The sequence below is a fragment of the Canis lupus genome, chromosome 6, assembly GCF_048164855.1.
Source record: "Canis lupus baileyi chromosome 6, mCanLup2.hap1, whole genome shotgun sequence".
Taxonomy (NCBI): Eukaryota; Metazoa; Chordata; class Mammalia; order Carnivora; family Canidae; genus Canis; species Canis lupus.
Window position 1 is genome coordinate 64187881 of NC_132843.1, and position 22265 is coordinate 64210145.

The following is a 22265-nucleotide window of genomic DNA, read 5'->3' on the forward strand; positions in this document are numbered from 1 at the left end:
TGTTGGACATTAAAAATAATGATACGGTGAAAAAAAAAAAAAGAGTCTTTACAAGGGGTAGTTCGAGTGCCAGCCCAAGAAATCTATGTTGGGTACCAATGGGCATGAGGACATGAAAGAGGTGATGGATGCAGACATGGTAGTGGGTCACTGAAAGAACGATTGTTGGTGCAGGACCTAGAAGCCCTGTTGGGTACATCACCACGCTGAAGCTAAAGTTTTAAGAATGATGGCAGGGACAGCGAGACTGTGAGCCAAAGGCTGTCATCATCAGTGGCTGAGGAGGCGTGACTATGGGGCAGAGGGTGCTCAGATACACTTCAAAGAAGCTGGGGGTTTGATGGATGGAAGGGAAACAGTTTGGGAGTGAGTCAGGGGAGATGAGAAAAATCAACTTCTACACTGAGGGGTGAAAGGGAAGCAGTGTCCTCCAAGGAAAGCCAGGTTTTGGCTAAAATAAAAAGATGAAGAGACATTCAGAGAAAGGAAGGGACTTGCAATGTCAAAGAGTTGATGAATTATAGCTGGAGCTTCAGAGAGCAGAGTGAGGAGCTGGGGTAGGGTGCGAGACGGGGTGGAGCACCAACTACGGCACACCGGAAGCACTGTGCCCATCACTCTACACATACCTACTCACTTCATATGTTAGGAGCCATACGAAAATTTGGGAATGTGCTTCTTGTACAGAAAATTGCAGGATGAATGACAGGAGGCTAGATCTTATAAAGGTGAGAGAAGCCAGTGGGTTATATGAGGCATGAGGGGATTGGTCTTGCAAGCCAGAGCCTGAGGTGATGGGAGATCTTAGGTGCCCATTCCCAGTAACAACATTCTGGAGCCACAGAATGTCATGTAAGGATTATTAAGATTATTGGACGTAAAGTCAGAAGGTCCAATAATCATACCAATCACTCACTATTTGATCTTGGGCACCAATTACTATTTGACTGTGGGCAAGTCTACGTCTGGGTGGGTCTCAATTTCTTTATCTATAAAAACAAACAACCAAAAGATAAATGAAAATAAATGATGTTGTGAATATGAAAGCACTTAATAAATTGCAACATGTCGGGTGCGACTGTTGTGGTTGAGAATAGCGTTGTCCTTGAAGATCATTTTGGCAATAGTGTGTGTAAGGAGTGCATGAGAATTAGAAAAATTTTAAAACAGCCCAAGCAAGGGGGCGCTTGGGTGGCTCAGTTGGTTAAGCATCTGACTCTTGATTTTGGCTCAGGTCATGATCTCAGGGTCATGAGATCAAGCCCCGCATTGGCTGAACGTGGAGCCTGCTTAAGATTCTCTCTCCCTTTGCCCCTCCCCACCAGCTCGTGCTCTCTCTCTCTCTACAATTAATTAATTAATTAAATCACATACGCACAAAAATTATCCCAAGCATGGTGAGTGAGGATCTGAGCTAGGGTGGTGGCTGCAGCAATTGAAGAAGTTCAGGAAAACTTCAGGATTATACTGAAATGACTATGATTTAATTAGGATTTGGTACAAGCACAATCTCTCAAATATTTTGGGGCACGTGTCTGGGCTGGTGCCTTTTACGCTGGATGGTGTGTGCTCCAGCATAGACAATAGAAAAAGCAACAAGTGTTGGTCACCCAGAAGCAAAGACTTAGCTAACTGAGCTACTGTGAACTTAGCCCAGTCACCAAGGCCAACTTGATGCCAATGGCTACCAAGGACTAACTTTGGGGGCAGGCTGAGTAGGAGTAAAGGGTTCAGGAGTCAGACTTGGGTTCAAATACCAGCTCCATCAGCTCTGTGACCTTGGGCAAGTTATTTAAGGCTTTGTTTCTTTATCTGTAAAAATAGGGACACTTGTACTTATCCCATGGTACGTGTTGTGAAAATTAAATAACTGTGATTATATATGTCAAGAGTGTAGCTCAGAGTTCAGTGAATAATAAAATCTCTATAATAGTAGCTATAATTATTATTCCTAGGTCATGAAACGATCCAGGAGCCAATGGACATATTGTCTCAATTGGTGTGGCACAGTGAGAGACTATGTCTGGAAAGGGATTCAATGAGGGATTGATAAATTATGAACCATAGAGTCAGAAATGACCCCATACCAAAACTGGGATATACCTAACCTTCAACTTTGATGAAACAAAGACACATCCTTTCTCCTTGCACAGTAAATTTCTTAGGTCTAACTTGTATCATTCCCTGCCTTTCCCTGTGGCTTAGCTCTATCTTCAGTAACAAAACCTAGGCATATTTCTCATATTTTTGCTCAATGGTGGCTTTCAGGAGCCAGCCACTTGTGGCTTGTGGGGGACACTTGTCCTGTGAATGCAATGACTGTCCATGTTTGATGAGAGCAAAGTGGCTAAAAGCAGTCTCTTTGGCCAAAATGTTAAAGCCACACAGCCCATGTGAATGCCAAACAGAGACCAACAGCGTGAAAAGGGTAACTCAAAATATAACCCCCTCCCAGCCCCAAGACCCAACGAGGGAGAGCCAGACAGCTCCTCAAACAACATTGTGAACAAAAAGGAGTTTGTATGTTAAGTTTCTTTCTCTTAAAAGCCCTACTCTGTACATGGTGGCTCCTCAATCAATATTTGTTGATTTAAAAAAATTAATGAGGAATGGGGTAGAGCAGAAAGGAACAAAATATGCTGGGCTTCTAATGGAAACAGAAACACATGCACCGTATATTACAGAAATGTGACCATAGGGGTCAGGGTTGAGGTAATGAGACCAACTCTTGTGTTTGGCTTAGGAAACCTGTCTCACTACCTTCTAGAACTTCACATCAGTCGATCGTAAGTGAAACTGGATGTCATGGTTTCTCTTTAATATCCCAGGGAAGGGTAAGTCAAACAAATAATATTCTTTCGACAGTATCTCAGAAGGATGAAGAGGTTGCGCTGGGATATCCAGTAGTGACTCACAGGCTTCATACAGCAATGGAGTATTTCTTGCTATGCAAAGTCCGCAGTGGTCTTGGCGTCCTTCCGGGCAGCTGTCCTCCATATGTTGGCACATCATTCTAGGCTGCTTCAAATGTGTGGCTTCTCCGTTATCAACATCTGCTACTGTGACCATTGTGGTGGGCCAGGGCAGAGGTGGAAAGAGGGCTTGGAGAGCTGAGAAGCAGCAGTTCACAAGGCCATGACCAACTTTAAGGGTGAGGAAATGATTCCTCTCATCTGCCTGGAACAGGAGAGATGGGTACTGCTGAATAGTAGTGATGGCCATCACCACCTCAAACCACCTCAAACCACCCGAGCGACCAGCTCTCACTGTGTTTTCTTTGTATTACCCCTTTAAGGAAAATCAAATGAGTATTTTGGATTTGCAATTCCAGAAGTCTTCAAGACCTTTCCAGATTCTCCACTCAGCATTGCTACCCAACTTTCAAATGTATAGTTTGTAGTGAAAACTTTTTTTGGAGTATCAAATAAATAAATCTTTTATTGCTTAAGATGCAGTGTCCCTCCCACCTGGAAATTTACCTGTTAGCCCTGTCCCAAGTTTTGGGATGTGGGCTGGCCCTCAAAGGCGAGTTCCTGTTAAAATAAAGGACCTTTTGCATACCTGGAGCTAAATCTGCCTGGATGGGATAAAAATAGTCCCAGACTAGTCCCCTTTAAAATATACAGAGAACACATTATTTAGAAGAAGTCTGGCCTACTTTCGAGGTCTTTCATTATGAGCCACAGCAAGTAACAGCTTAAAAGTTACTGAGTTTTTACTCTGTCGCTTTACTGTGGTGAGTGCTTTACATGCATGTCTCATTTAAATTTCACAGCACCCTAAGAGATATGCTTTTATTATCTTGATTTTCCACATGGAGAAATAGGCTTGGAGAAGTCACTTAACTCTTCCAGACCTTCACAGATCAAGTTCAGACCCAGATCATCTGACACCAGAGCCTTCACTCTTACCCTTTTACCCTAGACTGACTCCCATCACTTATGGAGATAAGTCTTAAGGGAAATGGAGCAAATATTGCAGTCTGCATATAAGTGTTCTGGAAACCATCAGGGTTCTTGTGTAGCTGCTCAGTCCTGGAGCACTGCTGAGCAGTTAACCCCTGCCTCAGATATCCAGGTTGTGCTCCTAGACATCAGGCGTGTGGATGGAGTTCTGTTCACTGAGTCTTTCACTAACAAAGCACTCTGTGTGTTTCTTGTGTCTTCCAGTTGACGGTCCTCCAGTGGAACCCTCTCAGTTTGTTTCAAGTGTCCCAAAATATCCAGACAAGATGGGATTTGACGAGGTAGGAAAGATGTCTGTGTGCACATGTGCACACAGGTACATGTGTACGGTGTGATTACATGTTTGTATTGGAGTGAAGCTTGATCATACATCTGAGAGCCAGCAAAACTGGCTTGGCTGCTAAAAAGGCACTGAGGTCTTGGCAAAATGACCTGGTATTTGTTGTGTCTCAGCTTTCTTACCTTAAAAAAGGAGCATTTGGGACCTGTCTGGCTTCGTCAGTGCAACATACAACTCTTGGACTCAGGGTTGTGAGTTCAAGCCTACAAAAGAAAGGAAGGAAAGAAAGAGAGAGAGAAACTGATGTAATATTGTTTCAACTATAAAAAAGTTTTTTTAAGGAGCATCATAGCAAAATCCTTAAGTTAGAAAGAAGTTACTATTTAATCATGAGTGAATTTTATATATTCTAGGAGCAGATATTGCTATATTTTGTAAACCTTTTTATCAAGATTCAAGGGTAAGGAGGATATGTGTTTTAAGGATTGGAGGACCTTAACTTTTTTCCGAGTGGATAGAAACTATTCTGGAATGGCCAGTGCTTTATTTTCTCTGTGCTTTTCTTCCATGGAAAAATGTTGAGGACAGGGTTGAGAGGAAAAAGAAAAAGGAAAAAAGAAACCTGTTGTAAAATTCTGCCTTTCAGTGGGCAAGAATTCCATAATAGCACTCCGAGGGCCATATTTATTATAAAGTTTTGATTGCATGAAGAAGGAAGCAAGATTATAAAGAATACCTCTCTTGTATTACACACAACAGCTTCTTGGGAATACCCCAAGTATGATTCCAAGTCACTGAATCTTTTGTGGGTCTCTTATGTCATATAGCTCCATTGAAAGAAAAGGCTTTATCATTTTGTGCTATATAATACATGTCCATGAAGTACAGCCATCTAAAGCTGTTGGCATGGGCATTGGTATTTCTTTTATAAAATTGACATGGATCTGGGCTTCGGTAATGGGAAAAAGTATTTCATGAATGTTAAGTAGAAAAGAGTTAGGTAGCAGCTATGATGCTGTTTCCACAGAGAGCAGAAGGAGAAGAGATGATTTTCATGTGGGGAGAGGAATTAGAATCAAGTGCAAATAATTTTTAAAAAACAATTGAGGCTGCAGAAAAGTCTGGTCCACATCACTCCCTGTACCAGCTTCCACTTCTTACTAGAACTGTCCTTCCCTGCAACCCTCATCATCTCTAGGTGAAAGAACCCAAGTGTCTTTACCTACATTCATTCTTCTGTTTAAATACATTCCTATGAGAACCAAACTCAAGGAAATCTAATTGGACAAAACCAGGGTCTTCTCTCTCTATTCCTCCCTTTGGATGTAAGGACTGGGTCACCCCTAGAAGTTTTTTAAAAAATGGCAACTGTAAGAGGTGATGCAGGTGCAGGAAATGACTACCCTGGGCTCTAGAACAAAGATACGATGGTGGAAAGGAGATTTTCAGAGGCCTTTTCAGTTCTCCCAGTACTCCATGACCTTGGTGGTGGTGTCTGGGCTGCATTTGGCTAGGTGGTTCTTTCTTGTTTGCTATTCACTAAGTATGAGCAAGCCGTCTGTGTTTTTCCTTCATGGCTACGACTTTTACTGCACTTGTCCTGGAAGAAACTGGGACTGAATTATTATTTACTAAAGTCTTCCCAGACTAGCGGTCTCTGGTTTGAGGGGACTTTTTGTTGTATTTCTGTTCGTTTTTGTTTGTTTGTTTGGGTTTGTTTTTGTTCTCCTGGAGTGACCTTGGGTAGCTCCATGTACTCACATGAGGAAATGCCCTTTTCTTTCCATATCTTTTAAAATTGTGGGATGAAACATGGCCCATCACAGTGTGATTCTAAACAGGAAAAGCATGAAATGTAAAAGAATACAACCCATTAAGTTATGAAGTCCCAAGTAACAAGGCAAACAGAGGTACCACAGAAATTATGTTTAAAAAAATTACTCAGGTAACCAAGAGAAATAATGACATCATGATGCACCGAATTCACTTTGCCCTAAATCAGGTGGATAGTTTCTTTAAAGAGGACATCTTATTTTCCCATAAGTTTCTTTGCCCAGAACTTTGTAAGTGGATGGAAATGAGAATATTTCAGAAGAAAAGTTTGAAATTTTAGTGTAATTTTTGATCCAGTAAAACATAGAACATATTGACGATTGCATTCAGAATGGCTATATGAACCAAAGCTTCACCCCCAGTAAATTCTGAACCCCAGGCTGGTTACAAGACAAAGTAAGACATAGTTTCTTCTTTTTTCTGAACACAGCATAAAGCAAGCTTTATCTAAACAACATATCATAGACTTTTTATTTTTTATTTTTATTTTTTAAAATATTTATTTATTTACTTATGATAGACATAGAGAGAGAGAGGGAGAGAGAGAGAGACAGGCAGAGACACACAGGCAGAGGGAGAAGCAGGCTCCATTCCGGGAGCCGGATGTGGGACTCGATCCCGGGACTCCAGGATCATGCCCTCGGCCAAAGGCAGGTGCTAAACCACTCAGCCACCCAGGGATCCCCTATCATAGACTTTTTAAAAAAGATTTTATTTATTTACTCATGAGAGACACAGAGAGAGGCAGAGACATAGGAAGAAGGAGAAACAGGCTCCCCACAGGGAGCCTGATGCAGGACTCGATCCCAGGACCTCAGGATCACGATCTGAGCTAAAGGCACATGCTCAACAACTGAGCCACCCAGGAGTCCCTATCATAGACATTTTAATCTGTGTTATACTTGGGAGAGAAGGTTGTTCAAATTCCTCTTTTACAAACAAGGGAAGTGGACCCCAAAGCATTCAATGTCTTCCTCAGAGTCATCTGGGTGATTAAGTCAGGATGAAGTCAATGTCATCTAACTTATTCCTGTGGGTTTCTTATTTTTCATGCTATGTGTTATCAGTATTTCTTGCTGGCAGCTGAAGTCTCTTACTCTTGGAGGACTAGTTTAATGTTCAAAGTGAGTTTGTTACTGCTTGTAGCAAAAGGACTTCATGAATACACGTATTTACATGTGATAGCATTAGTGAGTCTTTAGTTACTTCTGTGACTCCTTAAATCTGAGAGTAGTCAGGACAGTCTCACTATCCATAACTCCCTCCAGTGGCTTCATGATATGTATGTGTTTAGGGCAGTCTTCAGGAATTTAGGGGCTAAGCTGAGGGGCTACAGATGGACCCAGCCCTAATGGGAAGAAATCTGAATGCATATTTTGGGGGACTTCAAGGATTAGTGTGATGTGGAAATGATGCCTTTTCATTTCTTTCTTCAAGTAACCTCAAAGGGCTACTTCCAAGAGTAGGGCCCCATCTCTTTATTCTTTCAGAAAAATTTCCTTGTCTCTAGAGGAATTGAAGAATTCTGGCAACAAAGCTATTAACATTGAGATCTTGATAATTCTGTTTGGAACCTTTGGAAATGCAAGGAATGTGTTAAGACTAGATTTTTCTCATTCTTTGGATGACTTGAAGTTTATTTACAGTGGATATGAACTCTAAGAATAGCTAATATTTAGAACCCATGAGATAGGACCAGTATCACCCCAGTTTTACAGATGAGGATACTGAGGCATAGGAATTGGGCCAAGGCAAACAGTCAGTAATAGGATGTAGATCTAGGTCTGCTGATAAATCTAATACACTTGCCCAACTCTCTCCTACTTCTAAGTCTTCTATGTTTTGGGTTTAATTCACGCTTGGCCTCCTGAGAGTAACTTTTTCAACCTTCCTATCTCAAGAACAGGGCAAACATGTCTACCAACAGGCATCAGAGAAACAAAGAGAGGGTGAAGTCACTGCAGATGGCTGAGTTTCAAAAGTAATTCTGTTTGGATAACTATCATTTGACTTGATATGGAATGTAAATAAATCTTCACCACGATTTTCCCTATTTTTTCCACTCCTTATTCTAACTAAAACTTTGGTAGTTACATTTACTTAACTTTTAAAACAGCCTAAAGTAAGACCTGAATAATCTGTTTCTTTTCCTTTTTTCTTCCTGTGTTAGATCTTCATGATCAACCTGAAGCGCAGAAAGGACAGGCGGGACCGGATGTTACGCACCCTGTATGAGCAGGAGATTGATGTCAAGATTGTCGAGGCTGTGGATGGAAAGTGAGTTGGGTTTTTTCTTGAATCCTTGCAAATGTGGTTGGAGTGGGGAGGTGCCCTTTCTGACAGGGTTAGTGCTGAATGGGAGGAATCTAGTGTCATTAGAAGACAAACGCATTGTTATGATGCAGCCTACTTTGGGAAAAGCGTTATGAATCTTCACAGCATTTCAGTTAATTTCACCATGTAGAGTAGACCTGAAATCCACTCACCATCCATCCATAATGAATTATGCTGAAGGCTCACAGTGGAAGTAATTTTCCTCTTTCTCCGGGGGGTTTTTACAATGGTTGTGGTAGTTACCAGCTTTCCATGGTGTATTGGAAAGAATGCAGTTAGAGTTGCATTCAGAACCTGATTTAGAGCATAATGTCCAAACTTGGGCCACCTGAGGAAAATCAGTGAGGAAAAATGCATAATGATCTATATATCCTGTTGCGTGAGATCTTGCCATAGACTGCCTGGGCTAATCATCTTTCCCAGGAATATGGCAGGAAAGTCACAAAGGGAACTTGGTTGAATTCTTTCAAGAGTTTTGTTATTGCTGTTGTTTATTATTTTGCTTTATTTTGCTTTCCATTGCCCTTCTATTTGACACTTTATTTCAAGGTATAGATTTTTGCAAAACTTGCAGTTCCATGTTTTGTGTTAGTTTGGAATATAAAGGCTCTGAGGAGTTTGGCTAGAAGCTATTGTGAAGCTTCTTATGCCTTTTAGAGAATTTCATCAATGTTTCTCAAAATGTGGCCTGGACACCCATGTCAGAGTCTCCACGATTAAGAGAGCAGCTTCCCTGAGTTCCAGCCCAGGGCTGCTGAATCGTGATCTCTAGGGCTGGATCTGGGATTCTGCATTTAAGACGCCTCAAGGTGTTTCTGAGGTAAGGTTACCACATAAAATATAGGACACTCAGTTAAATTTGTCCCAAACATTGCACGGGCTTACTTATACTAAGAAATTATTCATTATTTATATGAAATTTAAATTTGACTGAATGTTCTGTTTTACTTGCTAAATCTGGCAATCCTGTTCTTTGGTGCACTAGAGTTTGGAAACCACTGCTTCAGATACCTAGGAGCCCAAATTTTATTTATAGGCCACATGGACCAGGGGAAACTAGTTGAATTGTGAGAATTCTTAATTTGTTTCTCATACAAGTCTCTTGTCAGATATATCATTTGCAAATATTTTCTCTCATGCTATGTGTTGTCTTTTCAATTCATGATGGTGTCATTACAAAACAAAAGTTTTTAATTTCGATGAAGTCCAATATATGTTTTTGTTGTTACTTGTGCTTTTGATGTCATATCTAAGAATCCATTGACAAATCCAAAGTCGCAAAGACTTATTTCTGTATTTCTTCTAAGAGTTTTATAGTTTTACTGCATATCTTTTCACATTGAATTTTTCTCCATTTTGAGTTAGTTTTTTATATGGTGTGAGGTAGGGATTCTAATTCCTTCTTTTACACAGTTTGAGTATCTTTGTTAAGAGATTAACCATTTGTAAAAAAGACTATTCTCCCTCCCATTGAATTGTTGTCACCCTTGTCAAAATCAATTGACTACAAACAAAAGGGTTGATTTCTATACTCTCAACTCAATTCCATTGATTATGTTAATTCCTATGTCAATACCACATTGTCATGAGGACTGTACCTTTATATGTAAGGAAGTCTGAGTCCTTTAACTTTGTTATTCCTTTACAAGATGGTTTAAGCTATTTTAGGTCCCTTGTATTTCCATATGAATTTTAGCTTGTCATTTTACACAAAAAGAGAGCTGGAATATTGATAGGAATTGCACTGAATCTGTAGATCAACTAGATAGACCTATAGTGAGTCACTTCTCTCCTGCTCACAAGCTCGTCTCTGCTACTTTTATTCTTAACTTTTTTTTTTTTTTAAATTTAGGTTCAAAAGAAAGACACACATGTACACAGTTCTTTCCTGTCCTCATCCTCTCCAGTATTTAATGCTGTTAGCCACTTTCCTTCATTAGGAAATTGCTTTTTCTTTTTTAAAGATTTTATTTATTTATTCATGAGAGAGAGGCAGAGACACAGGCAGAGGGAGAAGCAGGCTCCATGCAGGTAGCCTGATGTGGGACTCAATCTCAGAATTCCAGGATCAGGCCCTGGGCCGAAGGCAGGCACTAAACAGCTGAGCCACCCAGGGATCCCCAGGAAAATACTTTTTCAAAGCTGTCAAAAAAACAGGTGATATTTAGAACTACATTGGCAATTGTGAGGCATATACCAAGTATAAGACAACCTCTTGTCTTTGCAAAACTTGCAGTGCTGCCATGAATTAACCCTGAGGAGCTCTTGAGGAGTGATAGGAAACCTGAGAAGTCTTCCCCAATGTGCAGAGGGCTCTGAGGAACATCCAGAACTCTTTCTGGCTTCTGTAGTGGGGACGTCTCAACTTGTTAATTTGCAGACATGTTCTCTGTTGTGCAGGGCACTCAACACAAGCCAGCTGAAGGCCCTGAATATTGAAATGCTACCTGGATATCGAGATCCCTACTCCTCAAGACCTCTAACTAGGGGTGAAATTGGCTGCTTTCTCAGCCACTACTCTGTCTGGAAAGAGGTAAATAATGCTTTATTTAGATATGCAGCTTTGTAATGAGGAGGATGGAGAGTGGAACTTTGTAAATGAATTAGGGCCAGATATGAAGTGAACCCATACCTGTTCTGGAAGTATGCTTGGAAGTTTCTGTTGCCTCATGTCTCCCTCTGACACAAGGCCAGCAATAAACAGGGAGAGGTAGCCTTGTGGCCACTTGGGATGGTAACAGGGGAAGATCCCCATGTTCAAGAAACCATACTCCTTTTTGGTGTGTCCTTATCCTTAGTAGGAATGCCTTATATTGCGTGCATGTAGCATGTTCTCATTTATTAAATGATTTCATACAAGAAGTCACACAGAAATCATATAAAGTGGGTCAGGAGGCATAGGCCCATTTTACCCAAGAGAAAATAATTAAATATCTGTCTAGGTAAGAAGTGGCAAAACCAGGACTTGAACCCATGGCTTAGAGATCCGACATTGATGGATGGAGGTATTGGAGTTCTTGATGAAGGGTCAGTTCCCATAAGAAAAGAGAAAGTACCTCAAGAAGGGCCCCGTGAATGCCTTCCCACTTTGACAGAGTCTATGCCTATCTTTTTTTTCCTTTAAACTCTAAATGAAATGTAATGGATACATATAAAATTAAATAGATCATAATATACAGGCCAATGGAATTTCACAAACTGAATAAACAATACAGCCATGTTAACCCACACCCAGACCAAGAAGCAGGTTACCAGCACCCTAGAAGTACCTTGTCCATATTTCCTTCTAGGGAACAGGACCCAAGGGTAAACACCATCTTGACTTCAAACAGCACAGAACAGTTTGTCTGCTTTTGTACTTCAGTTTATGTGAATGGAACCATAGGGTATTGAGGTATATCCTCTCAGTATTACATTTGTGAAATTCATCTATAACATTGCATTTAATCATAGATCATACATCCTCATTGCTGTAAACATACCCCAGTTTATCTATCCGCTCTACTGTTGGTGGCATTTGCTTAGATTCCAGTTTTGAGCTATTACATCCTATGCTACCATACTCTTGACCTTTTAATCTATGTTTATCTAATAAATAGGCATCAGACTTCTCATGGGGTCTCTTACCACTGATGACCTTTACAGGTAATTGACCGGGAGCTGGAGAAGACTCTTGTCATTGAGGACGACGTGCGCTTTGAACATCAGTTTAAGAAGAAGCTGATGAAGCTGATGGATGACATCGACCAGGCTCAGCTGGATTGGGAACTGATGTAAGTGACAAGGCAAGCTTATCCCAGAGGACTGAGAGGATTCAGTCCTTTTCAAAGGGCAATGAGCCCCATCTCCCCAGCTGATAGGACAACAGCTCATGTTTCCACTTTCTGGGTTATCTCTCCATAAAATGCCCCCAGAAACAAGAAAAGAGTGGAGAATAGGCCCTGGTTTCTCCATCTATATACTCTATGGACTGAGAAGGAAACTGTGGGAGATTCTTTGTGGTTTCTCCATCTATATACTCTATGGACTGAGAAGGAAACTGTGGGAGATTCTTTGTGAGACCGGGAGCCTGCCTGCTGCTCAAGTGTCTTCAGACTGAGCACTCATGTGAGAGCACAGCAGAAATCCCACCAGTGAAGCAACAGGTGCATGGAGAGGTGTGAAGAGAGAGGGGAGTGGCATTCGCTCAAGGGCACAAGTCCTGTGTCACACTTGAGAGCAGATTTCCTCTGTAGCCTGACAGGATGGGGGCTGAGAGTGCCATTCTTGGGAAGGGGAGCGTGCAAACAATAATAACACTGAGCTGCGTTTGATGGAGGGTCAGAGACTGTCATAGGAAAACCAGGCTTACAGGGTAATGCTGGTTGCGAACTGACATTTAGTTAATGCTCTGAGAGCTGTCTCTGGGAATTAAATCTCTGTTTCTGTTTCTGTCTTTCTCTCCTCCCCCTGCCCCTCTCCCCATCTCTTTCTCCCTCTCCCTCTCTCTTTCATTTTCTTTTTAAACCAAATGACACTTTATCCTTCTCTCCAATGAGGCAGAATGTTCCCAAGCATTATGTACACTTCCCAGCTGTGTGTCAAAGGCAATTTCATCAAATCAGAGCCCATTCCTTTGGAGTGGCCGCAGCAGACCAGCTGTCCCTACTCCTCCCATCCTCCTAGGGAAAGTTAACTATGGGTCCAGGTGGAATACTTGTTCTCTCAGAAAACATACCATTCTGAGCCCAAAAGAAACCTAGTAATGGCTCAACTAATCCACGGGGAATAGACCCAGAAATCAGTACTGTGTAGTAAAAAGAGACTGGCTCCCTGTCAGATGTCAGCCATGTGATTAGACTCTGCACTGTCCCTCAGGATCCTTGTTTGTTCTTATAAACCTCCAGAAGTCCTACACCTCAGTCTGAGTCTATAGCTCTGCAGCCTGTGGCTACACCTCACAAGCGTGGAGCCTGGAAGCCATTTTACACTCACATAACCCGCAAAGGCAACTTTGACGTAAGCCTTGGAATCAGACGACTCAACTTGGGGAGTCTAAGGCTTCTGATTGGCACATGTCCTTGTCCACTTGTGGTTTAGCTGGTGCATTTCTTGGGACAAATTACCAACACATCCAAGAAAGCACAATGATCGGATAAGGATATGAATATAGGGAACGATAGGGACACAGAAACAAAAATCTTTCCTAAATTTCACAGATTGCCAAGTCCAAATATTCCACTGATATCAATTATGTAAAGAATGACAGTGGTTTCAAATTTTTCACCTTTTCCTTTCCTTTTTTTTTTTTTTTTTTTTTTTTTTTTGAGCATGAGTGGGGGTGGGGATGGGGGTGGAGGGACAGAGAAGAGTCTTAAGAACAGTCTTAAGCAGACTCTATTGCTTAACACAAAGCCCGATGCAGGGCTCCATCTCATGTTCCTGAGATCATGATGTGAACCAAAATCAAGAGTGTATCGTTTAACCAACTCAGCTACCCAACTACCCTTCATGTGTCTCTTTCTAAAATTAAAGTTACTGAAGCTCAAAACATGAAAGCTGATAAACTGTCCATGCCAGCTATGTTAGATTTCTCCAGAAAAGGAAATAGTAAATAGGAAGAGTAGAACAAGCCACTGGAATCATCTAGGGCAGTGCTATCCAATAGGGATATCACATGAGCCACATATGTCATTTAAAATTTTCCAGTGATCCTATTCAAATGGTAAAAAATACATTAGGTGAATTTAATAATACATTTTATTTACTCCGACACCACTAAATATTATTACTTTAAAGTGTAATCCATATTTAACATGTAATCAATAATCAATCGATAGTCTATGTGGTTTTGTTTTTGTGTTTTATTTTTTTAAGTTTTTCTTTTTTCTTTCTTTTAGAGGGAGAGGGGTGTGGGCAAGGGGAGGGAGAGAGAGAACCTTAGGTAGGCTCCACACCCAGCATGGAGCCCAACACAGGGCTTGATCTCACAGCACTGAGATCATGACCTGAGCCAAAATCAAGTCAGACACTAAACCAACTGAGCCACCCAGGTGCCCCTACGTTTTTTTCTATCCTCTCTAACATCCAGTATGTATTTTATGCTTACAACATATTTCAATCTAATCTAGATGCTAAGTTTTCAACTGCTTAAATAAACTGTAGTCCTACGGAAACAGTTTTGTTTAATGGAAAAAATATTTTACACATCTTCAGTTTTCTTTTAAAATTTCTAGCCACATGTCAAATGCTCAGTGGGAGTTTCTCTTCCACTTGATGGTACATGAGAGAGATTCAGACTCTGTAGTCTCAAGGGACAGTGGCTGAGAGGATCTGTGTTTGATTCCTGAGAAGGTGAACAATGACTTATTCTACAAATCGTGGGATGTTTTGACAAGAGGAATCCTTTAACTGTTGAATGAGATCATTTTAAGACAAAATAGAGGAAGTCAGCTTTGCCTCCAGGCAGGAAGCCCTTACCTCCTCAACTTGCTCCAGGAAAGTAGAAGACAGACAAGTTCCAGACAAAAGTGAGGGATCATAGATCCACGGGTAGCCTGTGGGAACACTGGAATGGCGGAGGGTATATCCTGTGTCCGAGGAGGAAAGGACCAGCCTGGGTGCTTTTCTTAGAACAAAGGGCAGAGCTTAGTTGCGCTTGAGGAAGAGAAAGCCAGGCAGGCTTTGTCACTCATTCTCCCCAGGAAGGACCCCCTTGGGGCCACCGGGTTCCTTGGTCTTTTACCACAGACTGTTTCTCTCCCACATCCTTTTTTGTCAGCATCTGGAGGGCTGCCCCAAAGAACATCAGACTGAGACTCTAGAGACTTGAAAACTCAGGATCTCACATCTGGCCCTTTTTTTTTTTTTTTTTTGTCTACTTCCAACCTCTGTAAACACAGCTGGCAGTCCCTTGCCATCTTTGCAAAAATGATCCAAGTGATCTTTTAGTTATAATTTGACTTCCAGGCTGGAGGCCTGTGCTAGACAAGAGCAGTTGGGATGTTGATAAATGGAGCCAGCAAAGTGGCCCCGTTCATGGCAGATGACAGTCATAGTGGGTGGATGGGGCGTGCTCTGTGGTGGGATACTTTGGATGTTAGACGCCGTTGGTCCAAGCTTTCAAGAACTATCTGCAAACCCATGCTCGGTTCTTACAGATGTCTAATATTCACATGGGAGTGTTTCTCCTCTGTCTGCTTCCTTTTAGCTACATCGGTAGGAAGAGGATGCAGGTGAAGGAGCCAGAGAAAGCAGTGCCCAATGTGGGAAATCTGGTCGAAGCCGACTACTCCTACTGGACTCTGGGCTATGTCATCTCTCTGGAAGGAGCACAGAAACTGGTTGGAGCTGATCCTTTTGGGAAGATGCTGCCAGTGGACGAGTTCCTGCCAATCATGTACAACAAGCATCCTGTGTGAGTCTCCCTGCACTGCCTGCCTGGCATGGGCACCCCCCAATCCCTGCTCATATATTATGGTACTCAGTTTCTTGGCAGTACATGGTAGTTTCTAAAGCTGTACTCCTTTCCTCAATGATCTTTCCAGAATCATGACTCAGAGAGGCTGACCTGAGTGTAATGATTACCCCCTTATACAGAAGGGGAAGCTGAGGCAGAAACGGTGAATCTTTCATAGGGGTCTTCTGTAATACCCAGTATGTAGTTTAACTGGACATAAGATGCTCGGTCCTCTCCTGGTTTTTCACCTTTTTTTGGTAAACTTGTACACCTGGAGTTGAAGGCCATCTTCCTGAGCACCTTAAAGTTTTCAGTTCAGTTCACTTCTCAGTCCACTGGGGATGCTTGTTGGCCTGGCAAGGGCCCCCCTCTTCGCAGAGCTCACAGTCTGGTCAGGAATTCAGACTTGTGAACAGTCCTCGTGATGGCTGTGACACCTGCAGTCACTGAGGTGTGTTAGAGGCTCAGGAAGGGTGGAAGTGGCCTTTGAGTGGGGCATCTCTGGAAGAAGGCAGGACGATGCTCAGGGTTCCCATAACACCGGAGCTTACTCTAAGCTAGCATTGTTCGAAGGGTATGGAAGTTGGTGGCTTACCTGTCCGTCTCCCCAGTAACCTGTGAGCCCATTGAGGCAGGAAGAGTCTCACAACCCTGTGTCCTTAGAGCCTCGTCCAAACTCTACACATAATAGCTTCTCAATCAATGAGTCCTAAATTCATTAAGGAACAGGAAACCAGGTTCTAGCCTCTGCTCCTTCTCTCAGTTGCCGGGTGATCTCCTTACTAGATGGGCTTTATCTGAGTGGTTGAGAATTCCTGTCCTGCGTCTCGTTCATTTTGTCTCCTGTCCTCAGTTGGAGCTAGCTCCTCACCCTCTTCGATACAACTGACTTTGTATCTGCGTCCTCACAGGAACAGGGAGGCCAACCACCATCCTTGTAACAGAAAGGAAACTGACACCCACGGAGCACTGACTGAGCTAGGGGCGGAGCAGACCACTCGTATAATCTGCGCAGGAGCCTGGGGGAGGGAGGGGAGGCCGAGTCACTGTCCCCTTTATACCCACAGGGAGGAGGGATGCAAAGCCAAGTTGGCATGCCTCCAAGCCTACACTGTGTCACTTATCCCACCCCTGCTGCTCAGATCTCAACTAATTTATTAATCCAGGAACAGGGCATCTTCCACAAAGTGATCACATTTATCTATTGTTATGTTCCACTCAGCTTTTAGAGTAAGACCTAAAATTCATCTTTTAAACAAGTCTATCCAAATATAACAGAACTATCCTGACCTTTCTCTTTGTGTGTTTGTTTAGATCATCTAGAAGCTGTTTTTTTTTTTTTTTAAGATTTTATTTATTTATTCATGAGAAACACAGAGAGAGAGAGAGAGAGGCAGAGACACAGGCAGAGGGAGAAGCAGGCTCCCCATGGAGATCCTGATGTGGGACTTGATCCCAGGACCCTGGGGTCACGACCTAAGCCGAAGGCAGACGCTCAACCACTGAGCCACCCCAGGGGCCCCTCCTCTGAAGGCTTTTAAAGAAATTTTTATTGTGTTTGTAGACTAAACTTTTCCACAAAGGACACAACTTTAAAAATAATCGAAGGCATCCATGCCAGTGTAAGAGACAACCAGCAGGACCCCTCTGCTCTTTTCCTCTGTTCTCTAAATGTCCTACCCTCTCACGCACCCATATACCTCTTGTTTGCAGAGCTGAGTACAAGGAGTATTATGAATCCAGGGACCTAAAAGCCTTCTCTGCCGAACCCTTGCTCATCTACCCCACACACTACACGGGCCAGCCGGGGTATCTGAGTGACACAGAGACCTCGACCATCTGGGACAATGAGACAGTGGCCACCGATTGGGATAGGACCCATTCCTGGAAGTCCCGGAAGCAAAGTCACATCCACCGCAACGCCAAGAACACAGAGGCCCTGCCGTCGCCAACCTCCGTGGACACTGTGCCTTCGAAGGATGAGCTATGAAGCCTCCAAGGGGAAATTCACCACCCTTGATTTTTCTAACGGGCTATTCATCTGTTTGCTCCAGTTTCTTTTAGTGGCCCCCGTCATCTAATCAAAGTGGTCTACTGTGATTGAGCAAAATTAATATATTCTTGACAGGGGAGGATAAGAGGGAAACTTAACCCAAATTTCCTAGGATGGTTAGAAGATCAGTTTCCTGGCAACCATCGAGACAAACCCCAATCCAGATACCTAGCCCCTCAGTGTATTATCCATATGCTACTGCTTCCCACATTAAGAATGAACAGTATGGCCCAGACACTCACCCCTGAGGAAGGTAGTCACATCTGTAAGTGGGCAAGCAAGGCAGCCGAGCCAACCGGATCACATCCATTGGTCTCGGGCCTGTTTTCTATCATAAGTGTGACCTTGAAAACTTGTGCACCTAACAAGTTTATAGGTCAGGGGGACCAGATCATTTAAGATCAAATTAATTTGGGCTTCGGTTTAAAGGAATTCTGTGATGAGCCGAAGCGAGCTGTTCATCGTAGTCCTCGTTATCCAATAGGGATGAGTATTTGGGTCTGTCTGAGACTTGGCCTTTGACTATCATGGCGATTGAAGCTCTCATCATGAGGCATCAAGTTTGCCATGTGGGTAGAGTTTAGTAGATATTTGAAGGTTTGTGTAGATATTGGAGGAAAAAAGAACTCAGACTTTGGCCTTTTACTGTGGTCACTCGAGTTCAGATGCTCTATTTATGAAGAGAAATTTAATATATAAGGGGGTTCGGGCCGGTGTCTAACTTCTGTCCCAGGGGTCACTGTGCCTCTGTGGCCTGCCACACTCTCCCCTTCACGCCTGAGGCTGGGCGTGAATTGTGAGTGTGAGTTTTATGAGTCACTGCTAAGAGGCAGAGCGCATTTTCAGGCCAGCAACTGTCCTTGCCTGGATCTTTCGTTCTATTTTGAATTATTTATTCTACAAAATGTGGGGGAAATATCTGTAGGATTGGGCATAGAAACAGATTCTTCAAGCTTTCCTAGCACCCTGGGGAGTAGTGAGTGTGAGATCTGGTTCTCTTGCATTTCCCAGCCTGGCTCTTCCAGGGAGGCCTGTTGAGTGGGAGAGTCTCACCATCTGGAAACAAATGCTCTTCCATTTCGGATGACAGAACTTGCTCAGAAATAATGGACCGATCAACTGATTGAGTCCAACAACCAGGGAAGCTCTCGGAGCCAGCATCCCAGGCAGAGGACCTCTCTGCTTTCCTCATGGATTGATTTTCCAGAAGGTGCAGTGTTGGGCTACCTTCTGTGCCAATTCCACAATCTGTGATGCTCAAGATCTCTCATGATGCTTCGCCTCAGGTTTGTGTTCGCCCGCCTGCAAGCAGTAAAACTCTGCTTCCAGAAATACCCTCCCCACACACTCCTCCCCGGGCTTCACGCCTTGGAGCAGAGCTCCCGGGCAGGGTTGCTGGGTAAACCCAGCCCCGCTCCCTGGTGACACCCCCAGGCCGCAGGACAGCAAGGCCACTCGCCTTCCACACCACACCAGCCTTGGCTTCCTTCTTGACTCACTGTCCATATTCTTCCGCATTGACTAGGAGGCAGGGAGGCTGAGGAAGGGGATCTCAGCCCACTTCAGTCTTTACTGCTTAGACATACCTGTCAGAGCCTCTTCTTCTTTTCTAAAAAAACAAAACAAAACAAAACAAAAAAACAAAAAAGAGCATCTGGGGAGCTAGTGAAAAACCCTTAGGTGATCTCCAAGGTTTCCTTGGGTATTTTTGAATTTTGTTTGCATATTTGAGTGTGTGCAAGTGTGCCTGACTTTCATGATGTATTTTTTTTAATAGGGTCGGAGGTGGTCGGGAGGTTGCGGGTGGAGAAAGATTGAATTGACTTTTGTGTGGTTTTGTTTAGTGGAGAATTTTTTTTTTCCCTTTTACTGTCAGCTGGTCTGATGGGTTTATGAATTCTCATTCTTAAAAGATATTGGTCTTAAATTCTAGAATTTTAGATTAGGACTGTTCTACTGTGAATAAAGTTCTGGCTCCGTTAGCCCAGCCTTTGCTTCCGCCTGCTTGGGTCTGGGATCTCAAGCAGCGCTGTTTTGTTGTGAACATTGTGCTCTGCACACCGCGTTTGTTTTTAAAAAGCCGTCTCTTCAGCAATCCAGGGGTTCCGTGACCTCATTTACTTCCTGTCTCCACTCTAGTCTTAAGTCGTGACATTTGCCCTTAGCAGTGTCAGTGGCCTTTATCTCCGGCTGTGGCACCTGCTCTTTGCCTCTGGAAGTTAAACCCTGTCTGGAACCCCCACCTGGATCCATCTCTGGATCTTGGGATCCAAGGTGGGACCTTCTGAACGATGAGCTTGACTTTAGCAGTGCTGGTGCTGCTGAGCGTGGACTGAGCACCTAGGACTTGCAGAGGCCACACTGCATGGGCCCTGCTTTGGGTTCCCTGGGGCGTGCTGCAGGAACTCCGGAGGACAGGAAAGAGCCGGCATCGCAGCATCCTACACTGTCTATCGTGCTGTGTCATTTCAGGGAGGAGAAACGATAAACTACTTGCCTTCTAGAGATCTTTGTGAAAAATTAAAAAAAAAATAGCTCAACATTGTGATTGTTCACTGGCTCTGCCAACATTGACCACTGGCCAGTGCCAGTGGAGCTTCCAGTTCTGCACTAGGCCGAGGATGTCGGAGGCCATGGGTGCTGCTCACCCCCATAGTGAACAAGAAAGGGTGGTCACCAACCTTCCTGTCCAGTGGGAGTTGTTGTTTTAGCCTGCTGGGTGGAGGTGGGTAAGTGGAATCATTTTCTGGGCTATGGAAAATCAGGAGTCCCCAGTGGGAGGGTGGCAAGGAAAGGCCCATCTTGTATTATTGTGCTATAGGTGAGACTCACCATTCATTGAGAGATGCCGTCCAAGACTATAGGACTGTATCCTGGGGAGAAAAAAAAAAAAAAAAGGAGCGAGAGAGAATCCATGTTGGCCTCTGTGACCCCTTGAATTTCAGATCAAGCCTCCCCCAACCAGATGGGAGCATGGCCCTATTTCAGGCCCTGTGCTGGACACTAAGATGCTCAGAGGATGAGGGAAGTTCCCCACTGCTGGAGGCTCCACAGTCCAGGGGAGCAGCCACCCAAGCAGGAAGGCTTTGTTTCAGGGACAGGAACAAAATGGGCTACAGGACCTCAGAGAACCCGGTTCTGCTGAGGAAGACTGATGGGCAGCTTTGTTGGGAAGGTGGCCGGGAAGGTGACAGTTGTGTTGGCTTTGGGGACATGAATGAGCCTTCAAAAGAAGGAGGAGGGTTGAGTATGGTGGGTGGGGATGCTTTCTAGGCACTGAGAAGGGGCTGGGAAAGGGCCTGCTGGGGAGTGATGGGGGCCTGGAGGTTCTGAGAAGTCGGGGTTGTGTTGGGGTTGGTGACAGGAAATAAGATTGAGACCCGATCACAATGACAAGGTAAGTCAGCTACCCTTCCTCCCTGGGTTATCACCTGTCACGAATGAAGAGAACTTTGTTTCTGGGAGAATTCTTGGTTACTTTCCTGACAGATATGCAGAGGTTTCCAGTAAAACACTGGTGTCTAAAACAAGAGAAGTTCCCCTTCAGCTACAAACTCAAGGATCTTCTTCCCTAATGGTGATGAAATAAAGTGTAAAATAAAGAGAAGTCTTCCCAAAAGGCTTCTACAATGTGCTTTTGAGACATTCTCCCCAAGTAAACAGAGTGGGAGAGAAACGATCCAGAAGTGATAGCTACGAGCGGGGTGCCGGGGAGGCTCAGTAGGCCGAGCACCCAGCTCTTGAGCTCGGCTCAGGTCTTGATCTTATGGTTGTGAGTTGGGTGTGGAGCCTACCTTACAAAAAAAAAAAAAAGTGTTACCCATGACTGACAAGTAACCAATTCACTGAAGAGTTAACTAATGACAAAGTGAGGGTCAAAATGAGGCTAGTCATTTGATAAGAAAATAGCATGTCACGGTGACAAAGGAACCCAGGAACAGGTAGCCTTGGAAATAATCGCTATGCCCATGTTTTATGTTTGTGGGGAAGTTTGTAATTTTAGAAAGAACCTTCCCTCCCAGGATGTTCTGATTAAACGTGGTAGAGGGAGGAGGACCAGGACCACGAAGGGGCAGTGGCACATGAGGAGGCCTGTGGGTGAGCCGACTGACGACGGCCTTGAGTCAACGCAGCGCAGTGGGACAAGGATCAAGAGTCTGACTCAGGGTGGCCAGGAAGTCCTTTTTGCCTCATTGGAAAAGACAGAAGTAACGCTGGTGGGGTTTAGTGCATTATCGTAGATTACACAGAAAACGGTGCCTCCTCCTCTCAGGAGCTCAGACAAGAGGCTGTGGCTGGAATCACAGCCTGAAGAGTTGAGGCGAACTTTCAGGAAGAATTTATGGACAGAATCCTTCAACA

At 43.6% G+C, this 22265-nt stretch overlaps 1 protein-coding gene across 3 annotated transcripts in view; it reads left to right on the plus strand.

Annotated features, from left to right (window-relative positions):
* The window catches only part of COLGALT2 (collagen beta(1-O)galactosyltransferase 2), a 117647-nt gene extending 96125 nt beyond the window's left edge, over nt 1-21522 (plus strand). For all 3 annotated transcript variants that reach the window (XM_072830919.1, XM_072830916.1, XM_072830918.1), the window contains exons 7-12: nt 4170-4246; nt 8249-8355; nt 10813-10945; nt 12058-12185; nt 15602-15808; nt 17564-21522. In XM_072830919.1, coding sequence (XP_072687020.1) covers nt 4170-4246; nt 8249-8355; nt 10813-10945; nt 12058-12185; nt 15602-15808; nt 17564-17840 — 929 coding nt within the window. In that variant the 3' untranslated portion in view covers nt 17841-21522. The remainder of the gene's footprint in view (nt 1-4169; nt 4247-8248; nt 8356-10812; nt 10946-12057; nt 12186-15601; nt 15809-17563) is intronic.
* The last annotated feature ends 743 nt before the right edge of the window (nt 21523-22265 follow it).